General features: G+C 37.2%; 3 protein-coding genes across 3 annotated transcripts in view; all 3 read right to left on the bottom strand.

Moving 5' to 3' along the window:
• Window positions 1-719: 719 nt before the first annotated feature.
• On the bottom strand, window positions 720-4395 carry anxa3a (annexin A3a). The gene is made up of 14 exons (XM_065267080.2): window positions 4300-4395; window positions 3855-3881; window positions 3731-3769; window positions 3545-3632; window positions 3314-3408; window positions 3103-3216; window positions 2894-2984; window positions 2718-2797; window positions 2567-2623; window positions 2331-2424; window positions 2142-2237; window positions 1979-2037; window positions 1764-1886; window positions 720-1492 (listed from the first exon to the last, which is right to left on the bottom strand). Exons 2-14 carry the CDS (start codon window positions 3867-3869, stop codon window positions 1436-1438), a joined length of 1008 nt encoding a protein of 335 aa, XP_065123152.1. The 5' UTR covers window positions 3870-3881; window positions 4300-4395; the 3' UTR covers window positions 720-1435.
• Window positions 4396-7286: 2891 nt separating this feature from the next.
• On the bottom strand, window positions 7287-14787 carry LOC135748901 (annexin A3-like). Its single transcript, XM_065267214.2, has 14 exons — window positions 14672-14787; window positions 14227-14253; window positions 14101-14139; window positions 13934-14021; window positions 13684-13778; window positions 13470-13583; window positions 13253-13343; window positions 13064-13143; window positions 12913-12969; window positions 9040-9133; window positions 8849-8944; window positions 8670-8728; window positions 8456-8578; window positions 7287-7875 (listed from the first exon to the last, which is right to left on the bottom strand). The coding sequence occupies exons 2-14, from the start codon at window positions 14239-14241 to the stop codon at window positions 7819-7821; spliced, it is 1008 nt and encodes a 335-aa protein (XP_065123286.2). The 5' UTR covers window positions 14242-14253; window positions 14672-14787; the 3' UTR covers window positions 7287-7818.
• Window positions 14788-15208: 421 nt separating this feature from the next.
• fras1 (Fraser extracellular matrix complex subunit 1) overlaps window positions 15209-26036 on the bottom strand; it is a 148403-nt gene continuing 137575 nt past the window's right edge. Inside the window, exons 66-74 of the mRNA XM_065267216.2 lie at window positions 25561-25775; window positions 25044-25194; window positions 23007-23114; window positions 22710-22869; window positions 21963-22079; window positions 21037-21203; window positions 20755-20960; window positions 17335-17481; window positions 15209-17092 (exon numbers count right to left, since the gene is read on the bottom strand). Coding sequence (XP_065123288.2) covers window positions 16517-17092; window positions 17335-17481; window positions 20755-20960; window positions 21037-21203; window positions 21963-22079; window positions 22710-22869; window positions 23007-23114; window positions 25044-25194; window positions 25561-25775 — 1847 coding nt within the window. The 3' untranslated portion in view covers window positions 15209-16516. The remainder of the gene's footprint in view (window positions 17093-17334; window positions 17482-20754; window positions 20961-21036; window positions 21204-21962; window positions 22080-22709; window positions 22870-23006; window positions 23115-25043; window positions 25195-25560; window positions 25776-26036) is intronic.

Here is a 26036-nt window from a genome sequence, read left to right on the forward strand (position 1 = left end):
ATCGCTACAGATAGGTCGATGGAGAGATAGAGGACTGAATGACAGTCTTGGCATCATTACTTGGGATTAATGAAGATTTATTGTTCCCTCAGGCATCTCTCTTCACTCAATAAAGATAAACTCCCCTGACCCTAAATTTCATCAGCATTAACCCCCCAAACAGATGACTCGACACTGTGCAATATTTGGCACAAAAGTGTCTTGATTTTTCGCAGTGATAATCTGTGCAGTTATGATTTATGTTGCCCATGGTTTGTCATGCAACTGTAATTTATTTTGCATAATTATTAAACATCAAAATTTACATCTTAATTTAAATTGGATAGGTAATATTATTTTTAATGTGTTGTTTCAACTTTAGGGTCTATTTTTGTCCTTCATTAGTTACAACTTAATGAAAATTAAATTAGCTGTATTTAAAAAAAAAAGTCATATTAACATAAGTTTCTGTTTTACTTTAACTTAACACATTAAGATTAAAAAGCAACTTGTTTTTTAAGTTATGTAAACTCATAACTAGTTAAAATTGGTTCAATAAACTTGCATAACCAATTTGATGAAACTTGCATGCAGCATGTGTTTTACAATTTATTCAAAATTTCAGTTAAAAGCAAATTTGCAATAAAAAGCCAAATTAAGGGTATAAAGGAAAGATAGTAAACAAATCACAGGAACCATGAGAACATCTTGTTGTAAAACAAACAGACCACTACAGCAGAGAAGTTTCACACATTAGTTTTTTTTTTTCATTTTATCAGTGCACAAAAAGTTTAAAGAAAACATGATGGCCAAAATAAATTTAATGACAGAGACAGAAACAGACATGGAAAAAATAACAAAATGACATTTAGACCAATAAGAAAAAGTGGCTGAATTATTTTCACTTTGTTTTTAAACAAAGCCCAGACAATGTGTAACCACACTGTTGATACAGTACACATTAGTCTTTACATTGTAAGAACAAAGTTCATCTCACAATACAATATGTAAAAACTGTACTTTCTTTTGTATTAAATATATTTGCAGTTTGCAAAAAACAGTCTAAAGTCTAAATAATTTTTCTAATTTAGCTTAGTAACTGTTAAAGTCATTTCCATTACTGTCCAGTCGTCCCTGGTCCATTTACCAACACAGATTTATGTTGGTTATGATTTAGAAAAACTACAAATCAATATGAATTACCCTTCATATTCTGTACCTTCTTTGGTTTTACCATCACCCATTTAATCCTGAAGTAAACATATATTATATATTTCCCAAAAAAGCTGACAACCATTCAATCAATGAAAAAATTGTATCAAAGAAAAGATTTAAAGTAAATAAGGGTTTGCATTTGTTGACGGCATACAAATAATAAAGCAACATGACTACATTGTGATAGACCACAGATCTTTGACAGACCTGTTTAGGATGTTTAGCAGGTAGTTTTCCTCTACTAGTCTGTTCCACAAATCATCATTAAGAGGTCTTCGTAGTTTCCAGACACATCCGTCTAAAAAAGCAGAGCAAAATCACCCACAGTTATAAACACCGAGACTAAAAACATAGCAGATCAGAAAGTCAAACTCAAGCAAATCATCTATAACCACAAATAAATGAGTTTCATTTGCATAAAATGTTGCATCACAAATATAGGATAATCATTCCAGAGGACAGGGGATGGTGATGACAGAGATGAGAAATTAGTATTTTCCCATTGTCAGGTATGAAGAACTGCCCATAGAGCTATAGCCCTGAGTTCAGCCATCTCTGAATAAACTTACACTTATTGCCTTGCCGAGTGGACGCTGATAGAGCTTTTTGTATTCAGCTTTGATGTCCATCATGTCAACTTCTGCACGGCTGGCCATTATCCTGGTAAGAGTGTCTTCATCTGTGCCTGCTCCCTGAAAGTTATAGATTTAAAGCACAAGGACGAGTTATAAAAGAATATTATGTTATAATACACAACTATGAAGAGCTATGTTTGTATTTGTACCTTCATGCTTTTATGGAGTTTTTCAGCAAAGTATGCTGGAGTGTTCATTACACATTTCACTGTGAAGAAAAAAGGGCTTTGTTGAAATAAAAAATATAAAAAAATGTGCCAAATTCTTGTTCCATGTGTACAATGATTCTTTATAATAAAAACAAAACAATACCAATGGTAACCAGTAACTCTTCCAAGTCTCCAGACATTTCCTTCTCAATGCTCTTCTGCAGAGTCTTCCCACTGATGTTTTTATATTCCACTAATGCTGCAATGGGACATTTCAAGTTCAATTTGAAACACACCTGCAATTTTGTACATTTTCATGTAAATCTTTGTTTACTAGTTACTGTGTTTGTACTTTGTCTTAGTTGAGGGATGCTCCTTTTACAGAGGATCTCTATAAACTTGGACTCATCAGTTCCCAACTTCTTTTCTCCTGCATTATAGAGTGCCTATAGAAGGAACAATAAACATACTTATATAACTCATAAATATTATATGCTTCACAAAAATGTTTTTAATATGCTTATTTAAAAGGCAACTAAAGACTACAACATGCTCCAAAAGAGAAACATTGCAAAGAGTTTTCTTTACCTGTGCATCCTCTTTAGCCTTGCTTGCATTCACACTGGTGCTCTCATCTCTAGCAGGCTTACAATGAGAGACAAGTTAATACAATTAGAGAATGGATAAGATTTCACTTACATTCGTTACAGTAAATTGACATACAAGTGTATATAATCACCTCAGCAAGCAAAATAATGGCTTTGCCTAATTTCCCTGAAACTTCATGGTTTAGATTCTGTACCAGCGTTTTCTTCATTTCTATTGGGCAGAAATGATAATAGCATTTAATATTTTGCTAGCTAGCTGTTGTCCTTTAAAATGATATAGATTCTTAAAATTTTCCGGATAGCTCACCCTCAGCATAAGCTGCAGACAACTCCTTGATTTGTTTATTTGTCCTTGAGGCTAATATTTCTATCAGGATGTGGGTGTCTGTTCCAGCCCCCTAGCAAGAAATTCATGAAGGTAAGATATCAATAAAAAAAGCACAAACAGTAGTAAAATTTGCCATTTAAAAAAATTTACACTGAAGATATTGAATACTGGAAAGGAACATAACTTACTTTGGTTGCCTTAATTATATCCTTAGCATCATTGACTGCAGGCTGGGAAGCGAGCCTAACAATCAAATCTTCAAACTTGCCATGGGTATCGCCCTTCAGGTCATTAACAAGCACCTATAAACACAACAAGAGTTGCTCAAAACAAACAAATAAGATTTCAACATCGTGTGCACACACAAACACATCCAAATGACCATATGCAAGATTTGACCTTTTTTGTGCTTTCTTGATATGCTCTAGCAATGGCCTGTTTTTGACTGCTACTTCTGTGGGTCAGTATATCAATCAGAGACTTCTCATTTGTTCCTGGTAATTGAAGAAACCAACACCAGTAAGGCTTCATGAAATATAAAACACTCATTTTTCATTGTCATGTCATAACAGGACCATAAGGCACATATTACAAATACACTAATACACTTCTCATCTGAATGTTACATACCCATGCCCTGAATTGCTTTGCGGAGAGCCGCAACATCTTCATCAACATTGAAGTTAGCTTTGGCTTTAATGGTGCCTCTGTCCCCTGTCTGAAGCAAAGAATTGATATAAAGGTTTTGGAAAATTGTATATGAAGTATGGGCTTCAAATGGACTTATTAGTTATTTATTATATTTTAGTTGTTTACCCCTGGCAAAGGAGCTCTTAACATACTTTCGAGGTCGTCCTGCAATACAGTGCAATTAAATCTTAACTATATCACATACACACACTTCATGAGTATTCACTTCAGTTAATATGGATTTACTCACCCACACATGTGCCATTTTTGAATAATTCTATAGTGTGATAAAAACAAAAAAATTGTTGATTACTAGTAAGTGAAATTTGCAGATATACAGTATGTAGGTAGATCGAGGTTTTCCAACCCCAGAGGTCCCAGGACAATTTCAGAAAAGAGACAAAGTAAAAATTCTAATAAAAAAAAAGTCTAGCCAATTATTTAAGTTAGGAAACAATATGCTTTTTTAATAGTTCTGTTATTATTTATCTAACACAGTTTAAAGATTTCTTCATATAATACAGTATAGTTAGTCCTTTCCTGAATGAGGCTATAGATCAAGGTTTATGCAGCAAATACCGTTTCTTACAACACTAACTATTTCTAAACTCCAAAAATTATCTGTGTTGTTTTTAAAAATTTGGTTTACATAACTTAGTAAATACAATTTTAGTCAACTTTTCAAATGCGCTTACCTTTGCTCTACAGTTTAATATTTGATGTAGCCTGTCCCCGAGTGTACTTGCAACTCACCTGAGCACAATCAGGGTGTGTGTTTTATGTCATCTAACTTTCACAAAAGACACGCATTCCTTCTGAGCCTCTCCCTAGATAAGCATCCAAAGCAGTGATATGAATGTACTACTTAAACAAAAATTAAACATGCACTCTTATTCTTTTAAAACCTATGTAAAGGCTCATTTAATATTTTTGCATGTTTTTTTGGAAGTCACTTTCCCAAAGTCACTTACAGTGCATTTAAGCTTGATATTTCATCAATACTGTATGCAGGGTTGGGCAAAGACACCTAAATGTATTTTAAAATAAAATACTAAATACCTCAGTTTTAAGTGTGTCAAAATAAACTACAAAATACAGCAGCCACAACATGTATCAAAATAAAGAACTGTATTTTATATTTTGAAAATACTAAAAAATACTTTTACAATGGAGCATGACATTTCTTGGCAAACATTCTATCAGTTGGACTGTTTGATTGCTTCACCATTACATTGACTCTGATTGAGTCATGCAAAATCTGACAATGAATGGACTCATTTGAATTAGCAACACTGACAAACAAGTAATTCATAAGAATGATGGCACCTGTATTCATAGCAACTAGTTTCTAACTAATTATACATTTGATTGTTATCATAAATATAATAATTGTGTGTCAGGCAGTCATTTAGGCAAAGGTGTGCTAACCCTTAATATCATTATCTAAACTAAACAACTACTTCAACTAGGGCAGGGGTCTCAAATTCAAACTGGCTTGGGGCCATTTCTGAGACATTTGATCGGAGGGCCACAGAGCTATTTTAACGTTCAAAAAAGTAAAATATTTCTTTAAATTAAATTTTGTTATTTAATAAATATTTTCTTAACATTATCTTAAATAACTAAGGCCTATTAAAACCTTGCACTAAACTAACAAATTCAATTTCAGTTTACATTTATAAACTATTATAAAAAATACCACCAGTAAGTGATTCTCTTGATTTATTTTGAATTTTTAGTCATAGTATTGACTCCATCTTTGTTATTCCACAGTTTTAATGAATTTGCTGTTATGTGGAAAAATATTAATAAGTGAACCTGAAACTTTTGAATGGGTCAATGTTACAGCTAGTTGGACATAAAAAATAATATTACTGCTCTATGTGTAATTGCATAGCAAGCTACATAATGATATATATAATTCATTATATAGCCTACTTCATTATAGCAGCATACATACTTTTATTCTTTGAACGTTTCTCCTCATCTTTCCTCTTTTCTTAACCTGGGCACTTAATGGCTCTTTTTCTTATCTGTAGTTTAATATGTTTTGCATTACATGTACCGCTCTGCCTCCCTATGTGTTTCCATTACTGTGCGTTCACACCAAACGCGGAAGAGGTGGCAAGCGCGAGTGATTTACATATTTAGTCAATGCAAATACGCAAATAGCCATCCTGCGGCGCGGAATGCCGCGGGAAATGCGCGAGTTGAAAAATCTGAACTTTGTCGGATATTCGCGCCACTTTAACCAATCTGGAGCTTGCTCTAGTAGTGATATGATTACAGGAAGCGAACGCAGAAGCCCCTCCCATGACGTGAATTTCCACGTGAATGTCTGCAATGACTAGAATTTCATGCGCACCTTTCACGCGTGAATGAAGGGTGTAAACTCAAAATGTTCAAGTGTCCAACTACGCGCGAATCGCTACCGCGTCTTGTGTGAACGCACAGTTAGAAGCTGTGACTTGATGTGAACTCCACTGCATTCTCTGAGTAACTGTGTGTTCACACGAGACGTGGTAGAGGTGGCTTTTAGTTGTTACACGCGACATGTGAACGAACCCTTAAACATTTAATCAAAAAATAGATTAATATTTGCGGGCTAGATAATGCTATATTGGTGAAAAGTGAGGCGGCCCACAGAGAAGGGGAGGGTGGGCAGCAAATGGCTTGCGGGCTGGGAGTTTGAGACCACTTTACTAGGGGTACAATACTCAGCAATCGTTTATTTATCAAATCATTGGACACCTATTTAGCATTTGAAAACAAACATTTCTATTTCAACAATTATTAAATGATCATATGTTAAGATTTTAAATGTAGCCAAAAATTTAATTTAATATAACCAAAAATACAAAATACAAAGCCATTTTTATCAACCCAATCAAATACAAATCTGATCGCTCCACACTTGCTACTTTTTAACAAAAAAGATTAGTAAAAAAAATTAAAATAAAAAACTTTTGTTTAAATGTAGCTTAAAAAAATTGATTGCAACCACTTAAAAAAATTAATTTGTAAATTGAATGAATATTTTTTTTCAGTGAACTTAATAAAGATTGAGTTAGCGGAATTGTAAAAAAGTCATATCAACATAAGTTTTTGTTTTCCTTTAACTTAATTGTTTTAAAAGTGATGTCAACTCATCGCTAGTCAAAAACTTTAAATACCAGGTTCAATGGACTTGCATAACAAATTTGATTAAACTTGCCAATTTGATTAAACTTTCTATCAACCTAGAAAACATGAAAAAGAACAACCCAGTAACTTAGTTTAAAAAATCCATTCACTGCAAGCATGTGAAAAAATAGGTAATTGAAATTTGGCTCCCCTTGTGATGTCAGAATGGGATAACACCGCCCCTTAATTTGCACTATCCAACCACCACACTGCTATTTAGTGCAGAGATCAGCTCATTTGCATTTTAAAGGACACACCCAAAAAACGGCACATTTTTGCTCACACCTACAAAGTGGCAATTTTAACATGCTATAATAAATTATCTTTATTTTATTTTGAGCTAGAACTTCACACATGTACTCTGGGGACACCAAATAATTATTTGACATCTTAAAAAAGTTATGTCAAATGTCCCCTTTAACTGTATAAAGGAAAGGTTGCAGTAAACAGATAGCACAGGAACCATCTTGTTATAAAACAAACAGACCACTGCAGCAGAGAAGTTTCACACATTACTCTTTTATTCATTACATTTTATCAGTGCAGTTAAAAAAAACATGTTGGCCAATGACAGAGGTAAAAACAGACATGGAAAGAATAACTTTCTTTTGTATTAAATATATTAGCATTTTGAAAAATACAGTCTAGTCTAAATCATTTTTCCAATGTAGCTTAGTAACTGTTAAAGTCATTTCCATTACTGTCCAGTCGTCCCGGTCCATTTATCGAAACAGATTTATGTTGGTTACAATTTAGAAATTCTTCACAAATTAACATGAATTACACTTCATATACTGTTCCTTCTTGGGTTTTACCATCACCCATTTAATCCTGAAGTAAACATATCCCAAAAAAAAGCAGACAACTACTATTAAATCAATGTAAAAATGTATAAAAAGAAAAGATTTAAAGTAAATAAGGGTTTGCATTTGTTAACGGCATACAAATAATAAAGCAACATGACCACATTGTGACAGACCACAGATCTTTGACAGACCTGTTTAGGATGTTTAGCAGGTAGTTTTCCTTTACTAGTCTGCTCCACAAATCATCATTAAGCAGTCTTCATAGTTTCCAGACACATCCGTCTGAAATAAAGCAAAACAAAATTCATTCAGAGTTATAATCACTGAGACTAAGAACATAGCGGATCAGAAAGTCAAACTCAAGCAAGTCATCTATCACCACAAAAAAATCAGTTTCATTTGCATAAAATGTTGCATCATCATTCCACTGGACAGGGGATGGTGATGACAGAGATGAGAAATTAGTCTTTTCCCACTGTCAGCTATGAAAATCTGACTACAGTAAGTCAAAGGGAAATAAATCCCTCATTTCTAGTTTTGATTATACAGTTTATAGTGACAACACATGATTTGTGAAAACCATGATGTCTTGAGATTGTGGAGAAGCATTCAAGTGAGGGCTACAGCTTGACATTATGGGCTGCGTATAGCTCTTGGCCCCTACCCATGAAAATGATTCCCACCTCTTACCCGTAGAGCTATAGTCCTGTGTTCAGCCCTAAAAACATATCTGAATAAACAAACAAACCTAAAATCAAGAAACCATGCTCAGGATGTCCAATTGTCATTCAAGTATCTGCTTTAAATTCATCTGAGAAGTATGCAAAGCTGCATGGGTGAATATCATGCTCAGAAAACTTACACTTATTGCCTTGCCGAGTGTACGCTGATAAAGCTTTTTGTATTCAGCTTTGATGTCCATCATGTCAACTTCTGCACGACTGACCATTATCCTGGTCAGAGTGTCTTCATCTGTGCCTATACCCTGAAGGTTACAGATTTAAAGCATGATGATGAGCTATAAAGGATGGGTTATATTATGGTATAATACTATGAAGAGCCTGTTATATTTGTACCTTCATGCTTTTATGGAGTTTTTCGGCAAAGTATGCTGGAGTGTTCATTACACATTTCACTGTGAAGAAAAAAGCACTTTGTTAAAATAAAATTTGGTGCAAATTCAGAACACCAACATTGTGCCAAATTCTTGTTCCATGTGTACATTGATTTTTTTATATTTAAAACAAAACAATACCAATGGTAACCAGCAACTCTTCCAGGTTCCCAGACATTTCCTTCTCAATGCTCTTCTGCAGAGTCTTCCCACTGATGTTTTTATATTCCACTAATGCTGCAATGGTACGTTAAAAGTTCAATTTAAAACACAGCTGCAATTTTGTACGTTTTCATATGAATCCATGTTTAGTTGGATTATTGTGTTTGTACTTTGTCTTAGTTGAGGGATGCTCCTTTTACAAAGGATCTCGATAAACTTGGACTCATCAGTTCCCAACCTCTTCTCTCCTGCATTATAGAGTGCCTAAAGAGGGAACAATGCACATAGCCTAATTATACAACTGCATTATGCAAAATCCTATATACAGGTACTGGTCATGTAATTACAATATCATCAAAACGTTGTTTTTTTCACTAATTCCATAAAAAATGTGAAACTTGTATATTATATTCATTCATTACACACAGACTGATGTATTTCAAATGTTTATTTTTTTTAAATTTGATCATTATAACTGACAACTAAGGAAAACCCCAAATTCAGTATCTCAGAAAATTAGAATATTGTGAAAAGGTTCATTATTGAAGACACCTGGTGCAACCTGATCTCACAAAATACGTGAAATAGTCACGCATTATTTTGCTCAGTTTTGCGTGGCATTGTCACGTATTTCCACCACATTACGTGCCCCTGACACGACTTTCTTTTCCGTGACAGTTTCTCAACTGTTTTTCCTATTTTCTTACAATTGTCGCTTCGGTTTGGGGTTAGAACAACTTTCTGTTACATAAAATGACATCCTTACCCAAACCCAACTCTAACCCTAACGTCAGGCGATGATGGTTTAAAAAGCATACACATTTTTTTTTATAAACCAATACATTAAGTGACATCCTAACGCAAACAGCAAATCTAACCCCAAACCGAAGCGACAATTGTTTTTAAAAATAGGAAAAACAGTTGAGTAACCAATACGTGAAACTGTCACAGAAAAGAAAGTCATGTCAGGGGCACGTAATGTGGTGGAAATACGTGACAATGTCACGCAAAACTGAGCAAAATAATGCGTGACTATTTCACGGAAATTTGTGAGATCATGTTGACCTGGTGCCACACTCTAATCAGCTAATTAAGTAAAAACACATGGAAAGGCCTTTAAATGGTCTCACAGTCTAGTTCTGTAGGCTACACAATCATGGGGAAGACTGCTGCATAACAGTTTTCCAAAAGACGCCATTGACACCTTGCACAAGGAGGGCAAGATACAAAAGGTAATTGCAAAAGAGCCTAGCTGTTCACAGAGCTCTGTGTCTTAGGGCGCACTCACATTATCCAAACCAAACCATGCCCCAGCGCGATTGTCAACCCTCCCTACTCCCCCAGATGCACGCACTCACACTGTACTTCTTATCAATCCGAGTCCGGGCTCGCTTTGGTCATTAAGATGCGATTGTTTTGAAAAAAGCAGGAAGTAAAGCGCTCTCTTAACACTGGAACCCACCGTAATGAAAAGTCTGTGTTTTTTATTCTGAGTCATTTGGTGCGCGATTACAGACAGCCCTCTCACATGTCATCATATTGCTTAGTTGATCTGTCAAGTGTGCAGCTCGGACATTCACGTTACCCCGCTGCTCGCAGCAAAAGGTTTTTACGGAGGCAGATTAATGTGAGTGGTCGCGCAACTAACGTCTTCACCTTCCGCGCCTGAGCCCAAGTGAACCGCGCTCCGGCCCACCTCTGCAACCCGGCCGCGGCGCAATTAAACAATTCGCGCCCGGGCACGGAACAGAGCGATCACACTAGTCAAACAAACCAGGCTTTGGGGGTCAAACGCGCCCGAGCGCGGTTTGGTTTGGATAGTGTGAGTGTGCCCTAAGCAAATAAATAGAGAGGCAAAGGGAAGGAAAAGATGTGGTAGAAAAAAGTGTACAAGCAATAGGGATAACCACACCCTGGAAAGCGTTGTGAAACAAAACACATTCGAAAATGTGGGGGAGAATCAAAAAGAGTGGACTGCAGCTGGAGTCAGTGCTTCAAGAACCACTACGCACACACATATGCAAGGCATGAGACTCAGCTGTCACATTCCTTGTGTAAAGCTACTCTGGAACAACAGACAGCGTCAGAAGCGTCTCACTTCTGGACTACTGCTGAATGGTCCAAAGTTATGTTCTCTGATGAAAGGAAATTTTACATTTCCTTTGGAAATCAGGGTTCCAGAGACTAGAGAAAGAGAAGAGAGGCACACAATCCACGTTGCTTGAGGTCCAGTGTAAAGTTTCCACAGTCAGTGATGGTTTGGGGTGCCATGTCATCTGCTAGTGTTGGTCCACTGTGTTTTCTGAGGTCCAAGGTCAATGCAACCATATACCAGGTTTTAGAACACTTCATGCTTCCTTCTGCTGACCAACTGTATGGAGATGCAGATTTCATTTTCCAACAGCATTTGGCACCTGCACACAGAGCCAAAGCTACCAGTGCCTGGTTTAAGGACCATGGTATCCCTGTTCATAATTGGCCAGCAAACTCGCCTGACCTTAACCCCATAGAAAATCTATGGGGTATTGTGAAGAGGAAGATGCGACATGCCAGACCCAACAATGCAGAAGAGCTGAAGGCCACTATCAGAGCAACCTGGGCTCTCATAACATCTGAGCGGTGCCACTGACTGATCGACTCCATTCTCCAAACGGACCCCCAACTAAGTATTGATTGCTGTACATGCTAATACTTTTCATGTTCATTCTTTTCAGTTGACACAGATTTCTAAAAGTGCCTTCTTTGTGTTGGTCTTAAGTGATATTCTAATTTTCTGATAAACTTTTTTTGTACCACATCTTTTCCTTCCCTTTGCCTCTATTAATGTGCTTGGACACATAGCTCTGTGAACAGCCAGCCTCTTTTGCATTGACCTTTTGTATCTTGCCCTCCTTGTCGTCTTTTGGACAACTGTTATGTCAGCAGACTTTGCCATGATTGTGTAGTCTACAGAACAAGACTGAGAGACCATTTAAAGGCCTTTGCAGATGTTTTGAGCTAATTAGCTGATTAGAGTGTGGCACCAGCTGTCTGTAATATTGAACCTTTTCACAATATTCTAATATACTAAATTTGGGATTTTCTTTAGTTGTCAGTTATAAGTATCAAGATTAAGAGAAATAAACATTTGAAATATCAGTATGTGTGAAATGAATGAATATAATATACAAGTTTCACTTTTGAAATGGAATTAGTGAAATTAATCAACTTTTTGATGATATTCTAATTATATGACCAGCACCTGTATTAGATTCTTCTCAACTATGTTTATTTATATGGCAACTAGAGACAACATGCACCAGCTGGATCCAAATTTTTATGCAGACTACAGATGACACAACATCTATGAAGAGATGACACCCACACCTACACACACAAGGACTTCACTATAAGTAAAAACACTATAAGTTATATTATCTAACAACTTCGTTTTCTGACATTAACATGCATTCTCTGTAAAGCAGCGTTGAAACATGATTGTGAAAAAGACAATATAATTTACTGTTTTGATTTAGTTGTATTGTACTTGTTGTTGCAAGAACGTTGCATGAACAAGGGGTCTCACAACAAAGGACAAGGTAAATTGCTGTTTGTCTACAGCAGTGGTCACCAACCCTGTTCCTGGAGATCTGCCCTCCTGAATACGTTAGATCCAACCCTGCGCCAGCACACTTGCCTCTTATTTCTAGGTAGCTGTGAAAAGCTTGATTAGCAGGTTTAGGTGTGTTTGATTGGGGTTGAAGGTGAACTCTCTCCAGGAACAAGGTTGGTGACCACTGCTCTACAGTATGTCTGCATTGTGATTGGTTCAAATAATATTGACCTTTTGATGTAATAATCTTGTTAAAAAGTTTTACTGAAATATTTATGAATAGAAAATTAATTAATTATTTAATATGAATATGGACAAATATAATCCCAAACGGATACATTTAGCTTAAATGGCTGGTAAATAAAATAATAATAATAATAATAATAATAATAAACATTAGTTTATTGTGCATGGCTAAAAAAAGAGAAACATTGCAAAGAGTTTTCTTTACCTGTGCATCATCTTTAGCCTGGCTTGCATTCACACTGGTGCTCTCATCTCTAGCAGGCTTACAGTGAGAGACAAGTTAATACAATTAGAGAATGGATAAGATTTCACTTACATTCGTTACAGTAAATTGACATACAAGTGTATATAATCACCTCAGCAAGCAAAATAATGGCTTTGCCAAATTTCCCTGAAACTTCATGGTTTAGCATCTGTACCACTGTTTTCTTCATTTCTATTGGGCAGAAATGATAATAGCATTTAGTATTTTGCTAGTTAGCTCTTTAAAATTCTAGTTATCTCCTTTAAAATTAAATAGATGCATAATTTTCCCTTTAGCTCACCCTCGGCATAAGCTGCAGACAAATCTCTGATTTGTTTATTTGTCCTTGAGGCTAATATTTCTATCAGGATGCTGTTGTCGGTTCCAGCCCCCTGGAAAGAAATTCATAAAGGTATTAATAAAAAAAGCACAAACAATGGTAAATTTTGCCGTTTAGAACATTGCACACTGAGGATAAACTTTTATTAGAATAAATACCGAAAGAGAACATAGCTTACTTTGGTTGCCTTAATTATATCCTTGGCATCATTGACTGCAGGCTGGGATGCGAGCCTAACAAGCACATTTTCAAAATCACCATGGGTATCGCCCTTCAGGTCATTAACAAGCACCTATAAACACAACAAGAGTTGCTCAAAACAAACAAATAAGATTTTCATCATCGTGTGCACACACAAACGCATCCAAATGACCATACGCAAGAGATTTGACCTTTTTTGTGGTTTCTTGATATGCTCTAGCAATGGCCTGTTTTTGACTGCTACTTCTGTGGGTCAGTATATCAATCAGATTCTTCTCATTTGTTCCTGGTAATTGAAGAAACCAACATCAGTGATGCTTCATGAAATATAAAACACAACATATCCCAATTAAATGTCACAACAGGACCATAAGACTAAACTAGTCATCTACATACAATGCACATATAACAAACACACTTTATTATCTAAATGTTACATACCAAAACCCTTAATTGCTTTTTGCAGAGCCGCAACATCTTCATTAACATTGAAGTTGGCTACGGGTTTAATGGTGCCTCTGTCCCCCACCTGAACATTAAGCAAAGAAGTCATATAAAGGTTTTGGAAAATGGTATATGACGTATGGGAATGAGATAAACTTATTTACCCCTGGCAAGGGAGCAGTTAACATACTGTTGAGGTCGTCCTGCAATACAATGCAACAAAATCTTAGATAACAATATCAAAGATACACTTTATGAGTATTCACTTCAGTGAATATGGCTTTACTCACCCACACGTGTGCCATTTTTGACGAATTCTACAGTGTGATAAACACAAAACATTGAAACAAAATCATTAAGTATAAATAAGTGAAATTTGCAGATCAGGAGTTTTCAAAAACTGGAGTCCCAGACAATTTCAGAGAAAAGACAAAGTAAACATTCTAAAAGCAAGTATTTAAGTTTGGAAACAACATGCTTTTTCATACAATTACTATTTATATAACACAGTTTAAAAATTTTCTTTATACAATAGGGCCTATATATTGTATTGTTATAATGACCTCTTTCCTGACCGAGGCTACAAAATCAATGCAGCAAACACCTAACAAAATATACTTTATCAATTTCTAAATTCTGCAAGCCATCAATTGTATTTTTACTAAGTTACGTTAACTAAACCAATTTTCAAAAAAAAACAGCACACGTTTTTATCAACTTTTCAATTGCTCTTACCTTTGCTCTACAGCTTAATATTCGATGTGGCCTGTCTCCAGGATTACCTGCAACTCACATGAGCACAATCGGGGCGTGTGTTATATGTGATCTCTCTTTCACCAAAGACAAGCATTCCTTCTGAGCCTCTCCCTAGAGCAGTTCTAAGAATGTATTACTTGGAAAAACATGCACTCTTATTCTGTAAAAAACCTATGTGAAGGCTTATTTCATTTTTTTATGTTTCTTTGCCAGACACCTCCCCAAAGCGACTTACAGTGCATTTACCTGTTGCTTGATATTTTGTGTGTTCCTGGGATCGCACCCATGCATTGTCAACATAATGTTGTGCCAAGTGAGCTATATATAGGTACGCATAACAACATTCATTTGAAATCCAATAAACATAGTGATGTTGTCACTATTAATGCCACTACAATGCTGCTTTATACTATAACACATAACAATCACATGTTGAACGAATTTATTTTTTCACTGAAAAGATGAACATTTATTAAAAATATTAAATCTGATCACAATACACCACACAAAAAAAGCTTAATTTATTCGTTTTATTGCTAAAAAAGGCACAAATACAGGCATTGTGTTAATTATGTCACCATATATGATAGCACCAAAACATTTGTCATCAAATTGTTCCTTTGTTTAATAGGCACTCCACAGTAATTGATAAAACGAGATCCAAAGTGAGTGAGGGAGTAACTAAGAGAAAGAAATAAAAGGAAAAAAAATAGAAATACTGACTATGAATTTATAATCATAACATTTTCAACCCTACACCCAGCACTGTAAAATATCTGGATGCTGGTCAAAGATCTGTGATCACATCAGCACCATGTACAGTAACAACTTCCTAATACGACAAGATTACAGAACAACTGTAAAACTGATATAGCCAATAAAATAAAACAAATGTGCTTTACTTAATCAAGATGTGACATTAATACAAGACAATAATACAAATAATGCAAGATAACATGATGTGAATAATATTGAAATAGTGAAACAATCTGCATGTGCAATCTTATGAAGTAAAAAAAAAACATGTCAAGGTTTTTGGTAGTGTTCGGTTACATCAGTACATCACTCAGAAGAAAAAAGAATACATTTTGTTGTCCAGTGTTTTACAGCAATTCAGTGGTGGGACCACACTGGCAGTAAATCTATAAATAGTAATCAGTAGTGGCTATACAGTACAACTGATCAAAACCCTTTCGTCAGTTGACGACTACAAGCATGTATTAACATAAACTAACCAATGCATCACTTTGGGCAGTCTATTCGAATTTGGAATTAAATAAATCGCACTTGTTGACAAATATCTGCATGGCACACCGGTGATCAGGCCTAAAGTAAATTTCACAATGACGCAGCGCATCGAAATACAGGGATGACCATGTCATCAGGTAATTGCACTTAATAAACATATATTTACACCGCTTACCAAGCATTGGCACTCATCCTTCCGTTAATACTTTTATTTATTTTTACTGGCATGGTAAAATAGCAGGCGCAGTGATACAAACTCTCTATTCATATAAAGAGAAACAAAGAGGCTGAGCTACCACCGAGCTGTAGTATATTGATATTCATACACAACGATTTCAAACTAAGATGGAAAAAAAGCTTTTAAGACACTATTATGTGCTGTTCATTTGTTGTTTTATGTTTCTTATTGAGGTAGCTCAGTTGTGAAATGATTTACACTGCATAGCTGGCAAGCACACTTTCCCTTTTTCACTCATGGTCATACAAAAATACATTAACAACATTATTATTACAAATATTAATAGAAAATGCTTTCTTTTAAATTGTTTTTCCTCATTAAATCCTCCATTAAGAAGGTCAGACTTCAGTGCCGTCGTTCAGGTTGTTGTGGAGTTTGACCTCCAGATTGACTTGTTTGACCTTCACTCCATTGACCTTGTAAGTCTCAGGATTCTTGTTGAGGAGGTTGACGTTCCTTACGGAGCAGTGCTTGCTGTTGAGATTCTTCTCCAGACGTTCGATACAAACTTCCACCTTGGTGTTTAGAGGATAATCCTCCACCGCCTTTGCAGGCCTCTTTTTCACAACCCTGCGGCACTTCCTCACCACCAGACAGAAAGCTAGAAGGAGCAGAAAAAGTAGGACCATCGCTGCCACGCCACCCCCAATGGATCCTCCCATCTGAGGGTTGAAGGTACCCGACGGTTCCATCTCGAGCCTTAAGGTCTTCATGTTGGTTCCATTTTTCACCTGGTCACCTTCGTTGTCGTAGATTAGGGATTCATCCAAAGTCAGGCGACCTGAACGATCCACCAGATCTCTGCGACTTCGCTTCAGCTCATAGGTCACAGACCGTTTGATTCTGGGTGCGGATATGGACTCGGGTCCAATAACGTAGATCACCTGGAGGTACCACTGGTGCCCTGCCTCGACCTACAGGAAAAGAAATCCAAAAACCACGCAGTAAATAAGCTGAAGGATTTTTTATAAAAACAACAAAGAGCTTTTGATCTTCAGCCAAGATCTCTACAGTCATGGCAGACTGTTAGCTTGGCATCTTTTCCTAAGCAAACAGATCAAGGCATTTCGCTCTTGAACAGTTTTGGCACTGACATTGCCAGGAATTTGTGTCAAAGAGAAGGTTGACTTTTTGGGTGAATCCTTCAGCTACTGACCTTATAAAGGGCATCAACTTTCATTGTAAAGCCATCCACACCTGGAGTCAACGACAAGGACTGGAGATCGGGAATATCAGATGCAAAGTTGGCCTCGAAGGGAACGTCATGGAAGTAGCGGTCACAAACATCAGGCTGCTTCCGGTCCTGAATTTAAATTGTTACATTGTAAATGTTTTATTAATTATTGCTGTATTTTTTACATTTAAAGGGATAGTTCACCCAAAAACTTAAATTGTATCATTATTTACTCGCCCTTATGTTGTTACAAACCTGTATACATTTCTTTGTTCTGATAAACACAAAGGAAAAAATTTTAAGAATTGTTTGTAACCAAACCATTTTTAAGCACCACTGAGTAGTAGTATTTTTCCTTATTATGGAAGTCAATGGTGCTTTTGTTTTCAGCTTGATTACAAATATCTTCCTTTGTGATCAGCAGAACAAAGACATTTATACAGGTTTGTAACTAGGGGTGCACCGAAATTTCGGTCGCCGAAAATTTCGGCCGAAAATGGCATTATCGGTTTCGGGCCGAAATAAAAAATCCAGCCGAAAATGTAAACCGAAAATGAATGTCAACCACGCCCCTCCCATCTGTGCGCTAGCGCTTGGGTTTCACTCACGGTGATCAGTCGTCTCCCACCCCTCCCCTTCGTGCTCAAGCAGGTTTCACTCACGGTCGAGCTGTTTGCACGCGTCTGCAAAGATTAAGCATGTCTTGATGTGTAAACTTTAGAGAGAGTCGCGCTAATGTGTCTCATACTGTAATCCATTAACATACATTTGGCGAATAAAGCAATGAAACACAACGTAACGTTTTTATGTGGAGCGACTGTTGCGCTGTTTAGGATTCACCCTCGGTCTCAGTATGTGCATGCGTTTAAGTGCCCTCGGTAGTGCACATACGAGAGAAACGCGTTTAAAAAAAAACAAGCAAACATAAAATCTCGCTGTTATTGACAGGGCACATATAAATAAAATTCTCTCCACAGTATTCTTTTTCTAATAAAAACATTTGTTTATGTCTTAAGTGTATGCATAGATTACAGTCAGACTAACCTACTTAAGTCTGTGTCATTAATGTTAATCAAACAACCCATGACAAAGAGACAAATAGCTCTAAAAAAATAATTATATATTTAATTGATTGTGTTATGATTCATTTAATTTGATTTCTGTACCTAATGATAATTTCAGACCTTATTAATGTACAACTTTGTTCTCTTTTATAAATGTTTGCAATTTCTTTATTGTTTATTACAACCCCAAAACAGAAAAAGTTGGGACACTGTAGAAATTGCAAGTAAAAAAGGAATGGAATAATTTACAAATCTCATAAACTTATATTTTATTCACAGTAGAATATAGATAACATATCAAATGTTGAAAGTAAGATATTTTGAAATCTCATGCCAAATATTGGCTCATTTTGGATTTCATGAGAGCTACACATTCCAAAAAAAGTTGGGACAGGTAGCAATAAGAGGCCAGAAAATTTAAATGTACATATAAGGAACAGTTGAAAGACCAATTTGCAACTTATTAGGTCAATTGGCAACATGATTGGGTATAAAAAGAGCCTCTCAGAGTGGCAGTGTCTCTAAGAGGTCAAGATGGGCAGAGAATCACTAATTCCCCCAATGCTGCAGCGAAAAATAGTTTTCTGAGTTTCTAAGAGAAAAATTGCAATGAGATTGAAGTTATCATCATCTACAGTGCATAATATCATCCAAAGATTCAGAGAATCTGGAACAATCTCTGTGCGTAAGGGTCAGGACCGGAAAACCATACTTGATGCCCGTGATCTTCGGGCTCTTAGACGGCACTGCATCACATACAGGAATGCTACTGTAATGGAAATCACAACATGGGCTCTGGAATACTTCCAGAAAACATTGTCAGTGAACACAATCCACCGTGTCATTCGCTGTTGCCAGCTAAAACTCTATAGGTCAAAAAATAAGCCATATCTAAACATGATCCAGAAACACGGGCGTTTTCCCTTGGCAAGGCTCATTTAAAATGGACTTTGGCAAAGTGGAAAACTGTTCTGTGGTCCAACGAATCCAAATTTGAAGTTCTTTTTGAACAACTGGGATGCCATTTCATCCGGACTAAAGAGGAAAATGACAACCCAAGTTGTTATTAGCGCTCTTTTCAGAAGCCTGCATCTCTGATGGTTTGGGGTTGCATGAGCGTGTGTGGCATGGGCAGCTTACACATCTGGAAAGGCACCATCAATGCTGAAAGGTTTATCCAAGTTCTAGATACATATGATCCCATTCAGACATCGTCTCTTTCAGGGAAGACCTTGCATTTTCCAACATGACAATGCCAGATCACATACTGCATCAATTACAACATCAAGACTGCATAGAAGAAGGATCTGAGTACTGAAATGGCCAGCCTGCTAGTCCAGATCTTTCACCCATAGAAAAGATTTGGTGCATCATAAAGAGGAAGATGCGACAAAGAAGACCTAAGACAGTTGAGCAACTAGAAGTCTGTATTAGACAAGAATAGGACAACATTCCTATTCCTAAACATTGGTCCTCCTCCAGTTGTTCCTTGTATGTACATTTAACTTTTCTGGCCTCTTACCTGTATTGCTACCTGTCCCAACTTTTTTTGGAATGTGTAGCTCTCATGAAATCCAAAATGAGCCAATATTTGGCATGACATTTCAAAATATCTTACTTTCAACATTTGATATGTTATCTATATTCTACTATGAATAAAATATAAGTTTATGAGATTTGTAAATTATTCCATTCTTTTTTAACTCACAATTTCTACTGTGTCCCAACTTTTTCTGTTTTGGGGTTGTAGATTTTTCCCACCTGCTTTTTGCTGATCCGAAAAATAATCTGATCTGTGCCTCAAAAACTGTAATGTGATCCGAACTGTGAGTTTTTTTATCCGTCACAAACCCCTAGTAAAGTTAGTACACAGTGATGGCCATAAATGCAATTGTACTAATAATTGGCATAATAATTTATTTCGGTGTTTCGGTTTCGGTTTTTCGGCCTTGGTTTCCTTTTTTCGGTTTTCGGTTTCGGCCAAGAATTTTCATTTCGGTGCATCACTATTTGTAACAACATGATTTGAATTTTCATTTTGGGGTGAACTATCCCTTTAAATGTAAAAAATACAATACAATAATGAATACATTTTTTATTTGATTTTAAGTTAAGTCATGTTGCGTGATACTCTGTAAAAAATGACTGTAGCTGTCTAACAGATGTAAATCATCAGTTTAAATGATCTAAACATGCTTAATCTTCAAAACACTCCTTAAAAAATTTCCACCCACAACGACATTTCTAACGATCAGCTAAAACATGACCATGCCAAGCATCAAGTCTAGTTAGACCAGTTGGACTAATCCAGACCAGCTGAACTTGTTCAGATACCCACCAGAAGCAGGAACCTGTGTTTAAGGTGCTTGTTTGGTTGAATGCAGCCGTACTGAGGGCCCTCATTGTACAGGGTGCCCGTTGGGTCGAAGAAGGGCACGTATCCGTCCCGCCCAGTACACAGATACACCTTCTCCAGCTGCAGCTTATAGGCTGAATTCAAGTTCTGATCTGGATTCCACATTACTCGTCCATAGAGCGTTTGACCTGTGTAATATCAAACAATGAATAAATGTACCTGGCCATAAAATCTACTTTTTTTAACAATTTGCTTTGGCTTTACCCATAGAAAAAGCTCCTTTATAGTCCATCTCAGCCACAGACATCTCTGCGGTAGCAGGATCCATAAGAAAGACTTTCTCATTATTACAAAGCTGGAACTCGGTATTCAGCGAGTAGACTACAGGAACAGGACGATTGGTTTGCTGGAACGCAATGGGCAGCAGGAATCTATCGATTGAGAGACAAGTTAAAAGCCCATTTAAGTTGCAGAATACTCTTGATGACATGAACGAACAGCATGCATCTGACAAAACCTGTATAACAAGTCCACTAAAAGTGAATGACACTGTTATTAACTATGTAGTGAGCTGTCTCGCTGTCTGTCTGCTACATAGGCATTTCGCTTGTATCCAACATGGATTTGTTTTTACACTAGACTTATCGCAATGCACTCTGGTTTTGAAATCTCACAGAATGCGTGCTGTGCAGCACTAGATTTGGTTAAGATTAGGTATCTTTGTATGCTGCATAAGCACAATGCCTATATGTTAGAAGTGCACCTACTCAGGATGTAGTGTACATCACTAGTTTATAACAGTATAGCTAAAATGTGTTGTATGAATAAATAGCGCTCATAAATGCCTGTTAAGATTGTAATTAAAGGTTTAGACCTGGAAATTGTGTTCCTTATTTCCCTACTATGGAAGTCAATGGGTGATGTCAACTATGTTGTTACCATCATTTATCAAAATATCTTCTTTTGTGTTCAACAGAATAAAGAAACTCAATACAAGTTTAAAACAACATGAGGGTGAGTAAATGATGATATTTGGGTGTGAACTATCCTTTTAACAAGTGAATAGGCCATTCACTAGGTTTTGAAACAGTGCAATTGTAGACCGACTAAGCTGAGCTCGCCATAACAAAACATCTTTAACACTAAAGTCTTTAGAGACTTATCAATGTAAAGGCACCATGGTGACATACTTCTCAGGAGCATGAGCTGTGCAGGAGAGAGGCTTGTCTCCTGAGTCAACCCATGCCTGGGTTGGCTGCACCGTGCAGGGAATGAGAAAGACTGTGTACTCCCCAGAGTAATCTTTCCTGCAGCACAATACAAACCACAATGTCAGTTGCATGAAGTCACATACACTTTCTTGAATGTGATAGCATTAGGCTTCAGTCACACCAAAAGCGCTTTAAACGCTTGCAAACGCAAGGCGCGACGCACTGCCTTTTTTAAAAAAAGAGCAGTGCGACGCGGCTTTTCATATTGCTAAGCAACCACCGAGTCAGCTGTCTTGTCAATCAAATATTGAAGCGTGAGCGCTCTTTTGCTGTTAACTGTCATATCAGCAGAAACTTTAAAAAGAGGACGCTTGCTCTGACCTTGTTTGAGGATGAGAGGTGCACAAACACGCAGGAGAGAGTGAGCGAGTGGAGTCCGGTTCTTCAAAGCAACTGTAAACTTCCCTCGCCACAACGTAAGGCCCGCCTCTCCCCTCATTCGATTGGACAATGGAAAGACACGAATGACGTCGGGCGCTTCTCCGCTCTCAGCGCTCCTTCAAAAACGCGTCCGTGGCAGGCGGCAAAAAACCGCAAGGCGCTCGGCGCGCATAAACAGCGCGCAAACCCGCCCTGCCCATAGAATATCATTCAAAAAAGGCGCCTGCAACTGCCATAAACGCTATTGGTGTGACTGGCCCCTTAGACTTTATTTGACTTATATACCTGCTGTAGGAGCTTGTTGCTCTCCATAGCTGATATGGGGAATCGAAGGACTGTGCACTCCACACCAACTGCAAGTCAAATTCGATGCCTCCCAAGTGATCTGGAGCCATCAAATGAGACTTCTGTCCAGGAAGCGTGTGATGTTCAGGGACAAATTGGCCTAGAGGGAGATGAATGTGTCGTAACACGCTTACAAGCCGAAAATCAAGGTGTTCATGCGTGGAAAGTAAGGCTTCAGTATAAATAAACATCAGGTTACCAAAACAATGAAATAAGAAAAAATATTGTAATCCAGACCTCTGAACTTGGCGTGGGTTTTGAACTCGATCACAAGTCGCCCATCATCACGGATGAAGATACGAATGATCTGCAGTCTAGCTGAAAGAACGCTGTCTGTCTGAATCCCTGCAGTAAAAGCATTTGTATTTGGTTAACATCATCTATGAAATAATCACAAAGTCTATACTGTTTTATTAGAATATAATCTATTTATGAGGACCATAAAATGTGTAATAATGCCATATATTCTATTCTCTATATATAATATTCTATAATATTTAATCATTTAAAGGGACACTCCACTTTTTTTTGAAAATATGCTCATTTTCCAGCTCCCCTAGAGTTAAACATTTGATTTTTACCGTTTTGGAATCCATTCGGCTGATCACCAGGTCTGGCGCTAGCACTTTTAACATAGCTTAGCACAATCCATTAAATCTGATTAGACCATTAGCATCGTGCTATAAAATAACCAAAGAATTTGGATATTTTTCCTATTTAAAACTTGACTCTTCTGTAGTTACATCGTGTACTAAGACAGATGGAAAATGAAAATTTGTGATTTCCTAGGCAGATATGGCTAGGACTATACTCTCAAACTGGGGTAATAATCAGTGACTCTACTGATGTAAAATGACTGCAGCAGGCGTAGTGATATTCCGCACTGCCCAAAAATAGTCCCCTAGATAACTTTCAATGGCAGAGGACTATTTTTGGGCACTGCTTAATTTCACTACACCTGCTGGAGCCGTGGTACAGCAGCAAAGTCCTTGATTATTTGAGAGGCCAATCACACCAAAAGCGTTTATGGCAGTCGCAGACACCTTTTTTGAATGATATTCTATGGGCAGGGAGCGTTTGCGCGCTGTTTATGCGCGCTGAGCGCCTAACAGTTTTTGCTGCTATCCGCAGCAAGCGCTTTTGAAGGAGCGCTGAGAGCGGTGAAGCGCCCAACGTCATTCGAGTCTTTCCATTGTCCAATCAAATGAGGGGGGAGGCGGGCCTTACCTTGTGCTGAGGGAAGTTTACAGTTGCTTTGAAGAACCGGACACCACTCACTAACTCACTCCTGCGTGTTTGTGCACCTCTCACCCTCAAACAAGGTCAGAGCAAGCGCCCTCTTTTTAAAGTTTCTGCTAATATGACAGTTAACAGCAAAAGAGCGCTCACGCTTCAATATTTGATTGACAAGACAGCTGACTCGATGGTTGCTTAGCAATAGAAAAAGCTGCGTACCACTGCTCTTTTTTAAAAAAGGCAGTGCGTCGCGCCTTGCGTTTCCAAGTGTTTAAAGCGCAATTGGTGTGATTAGCCACTGAGAGTATAGTCCTAGGCATATCTGCCTAGAAAATCGCAACTTTAAATTTTCCGTCGGTCTTATGCTGCGTTCCAGGCAGGTTTTTAAACCCGTGAGTTACGACTTCAAAACCACGACTCACAACCTTAAGCGTTCCAGGCAGCCTGTAACTCGTGTTTTTACATCCTTCTACCGGTGAAAGTGCACTGGAACGGCAGTCAAACCCATGACTTCCCACCCGTGAACTCGTACTAGATCGATGTACTCCCAGTTCAGAGTCGTGAGTCGTGGTTTTGAAGTCGTGAGTTACGGGTTACAGGTTGCCTGGAACGCAGCATTAGTACACGAACTAGAAGGGTCAAGTTTTAAATAGGAAAAATATTGAAACTCTTTGGTTATTTTTAGCGCAATGCTAATAGTCTAAATAGATTCAATGGATTGTGCTAAGCTATGCTAAAAGTGCTAGCACCAGACCTGGAAATCGGCTGAATGGATTCCAAAATGGTCAGAATCAAATGTTTAACTCTAGGGGAGCTGGAAAATGAGCATTTTTTTTTTTAAAGAAGTGGAATGTCCCTTTAAATATCAAATTATTTTCTTTGTCATGCAAAGCTGCTTTGAAATAATGCAACATTGTAAAAAAGCACAATGACATTTTTGAGTTGTCTTGACCCATAGTAGTTTGATGACGACATCAAGTAATGTTCACTAAAATAAATAATTTGAATTTGGGTTTGTCAATTAAGCCACATACGTACCTGTTCTCCATAAGACCGTGTCATAGAAAAAGGAGAACTCCATCTCTGTGTGGTGCTCCAAAGAGGCCCATCCACGAGGAGCAGTGACATAGATGTAAGATACATGGAGCGGCACCTGCACTGTCAGGAACGACTGAGCCGAGTCTCTGACCTGCATAAAGACAGTGTCACATATGTTTTACTTGCAGTATACATTTAACTAAACTTAATCTAGATAAGCCTATTTGGTTATTCTTTATAATAAGGGTCCGTGTTAGTTAATGTATTAGATAACAATGAATTCATGTGCTGAGTCATGTTGCACTTAATCCTGTTATTTGTTAATGATTTGTACAGCCTCAACTCATTATCAGTTCATAGTTAAGTAAGAATTAATTAGGTATTAGTTCATTATGATTCATTGACCCTTATTATAAATTGTTACCGAATATTTATACATATCTTGTCAGTTTAAATACTGAAATGAGATGCAAATGATGTGGCAGCCAAAAACAACAAAAGCAGGTGAATAACAAACCTGAAAGTCAGCAGTAACTGATCCTCCACATACATCGATCAGCTCTGTCATGTCATAATACGCATCAAATGTCCATATACAGCTTTTCAGATTGAGATGCTTGTATAGCTGAATGGTTTTGGGTTCTCGCACATTGGGGTTGAATTGGTACGGACGGTCATATCCGGGACCCAGGGATATGCTGTCGTAAGACGCATCATCCAGGAAACCAGTTTCTGGGGGTAATATGAATCAGAAATGATTGCATGTTTTTACGAGAATAGCTGGCTAAAAGTATAATGAAATTAAACAAATATTTTTAAAAATAATTTTATTGTTATTTTTTGAAATCCAGGCTAAAGTCACATAATTGTATTGTGAGCTAATTGGGCAGTCCATATTGAAGATATCAAGGTTTTAACATTTTCACAGTATGTTCTTTAAAGTATTTATGCAGAAAACAGTACAACACAAAGCTTGTTTTTTAAAGATGGGTC

Source organism: Paramisgurnus dabryanus, chromosome 5, assembly GCF_030506205.2.
Source record: "Paramisgurnus dabryanus chromosome 5, PD_genome_1.1, whole genome shotgun sequence".
Taxonomy (NCBI): domain Eukaryota; kingdom Metazoa; phylum Chordata; class Actinopteri; order Cypriniformes; family Cobitidae; genus Paramisgurnus; species Paramisgurnus dabryanus.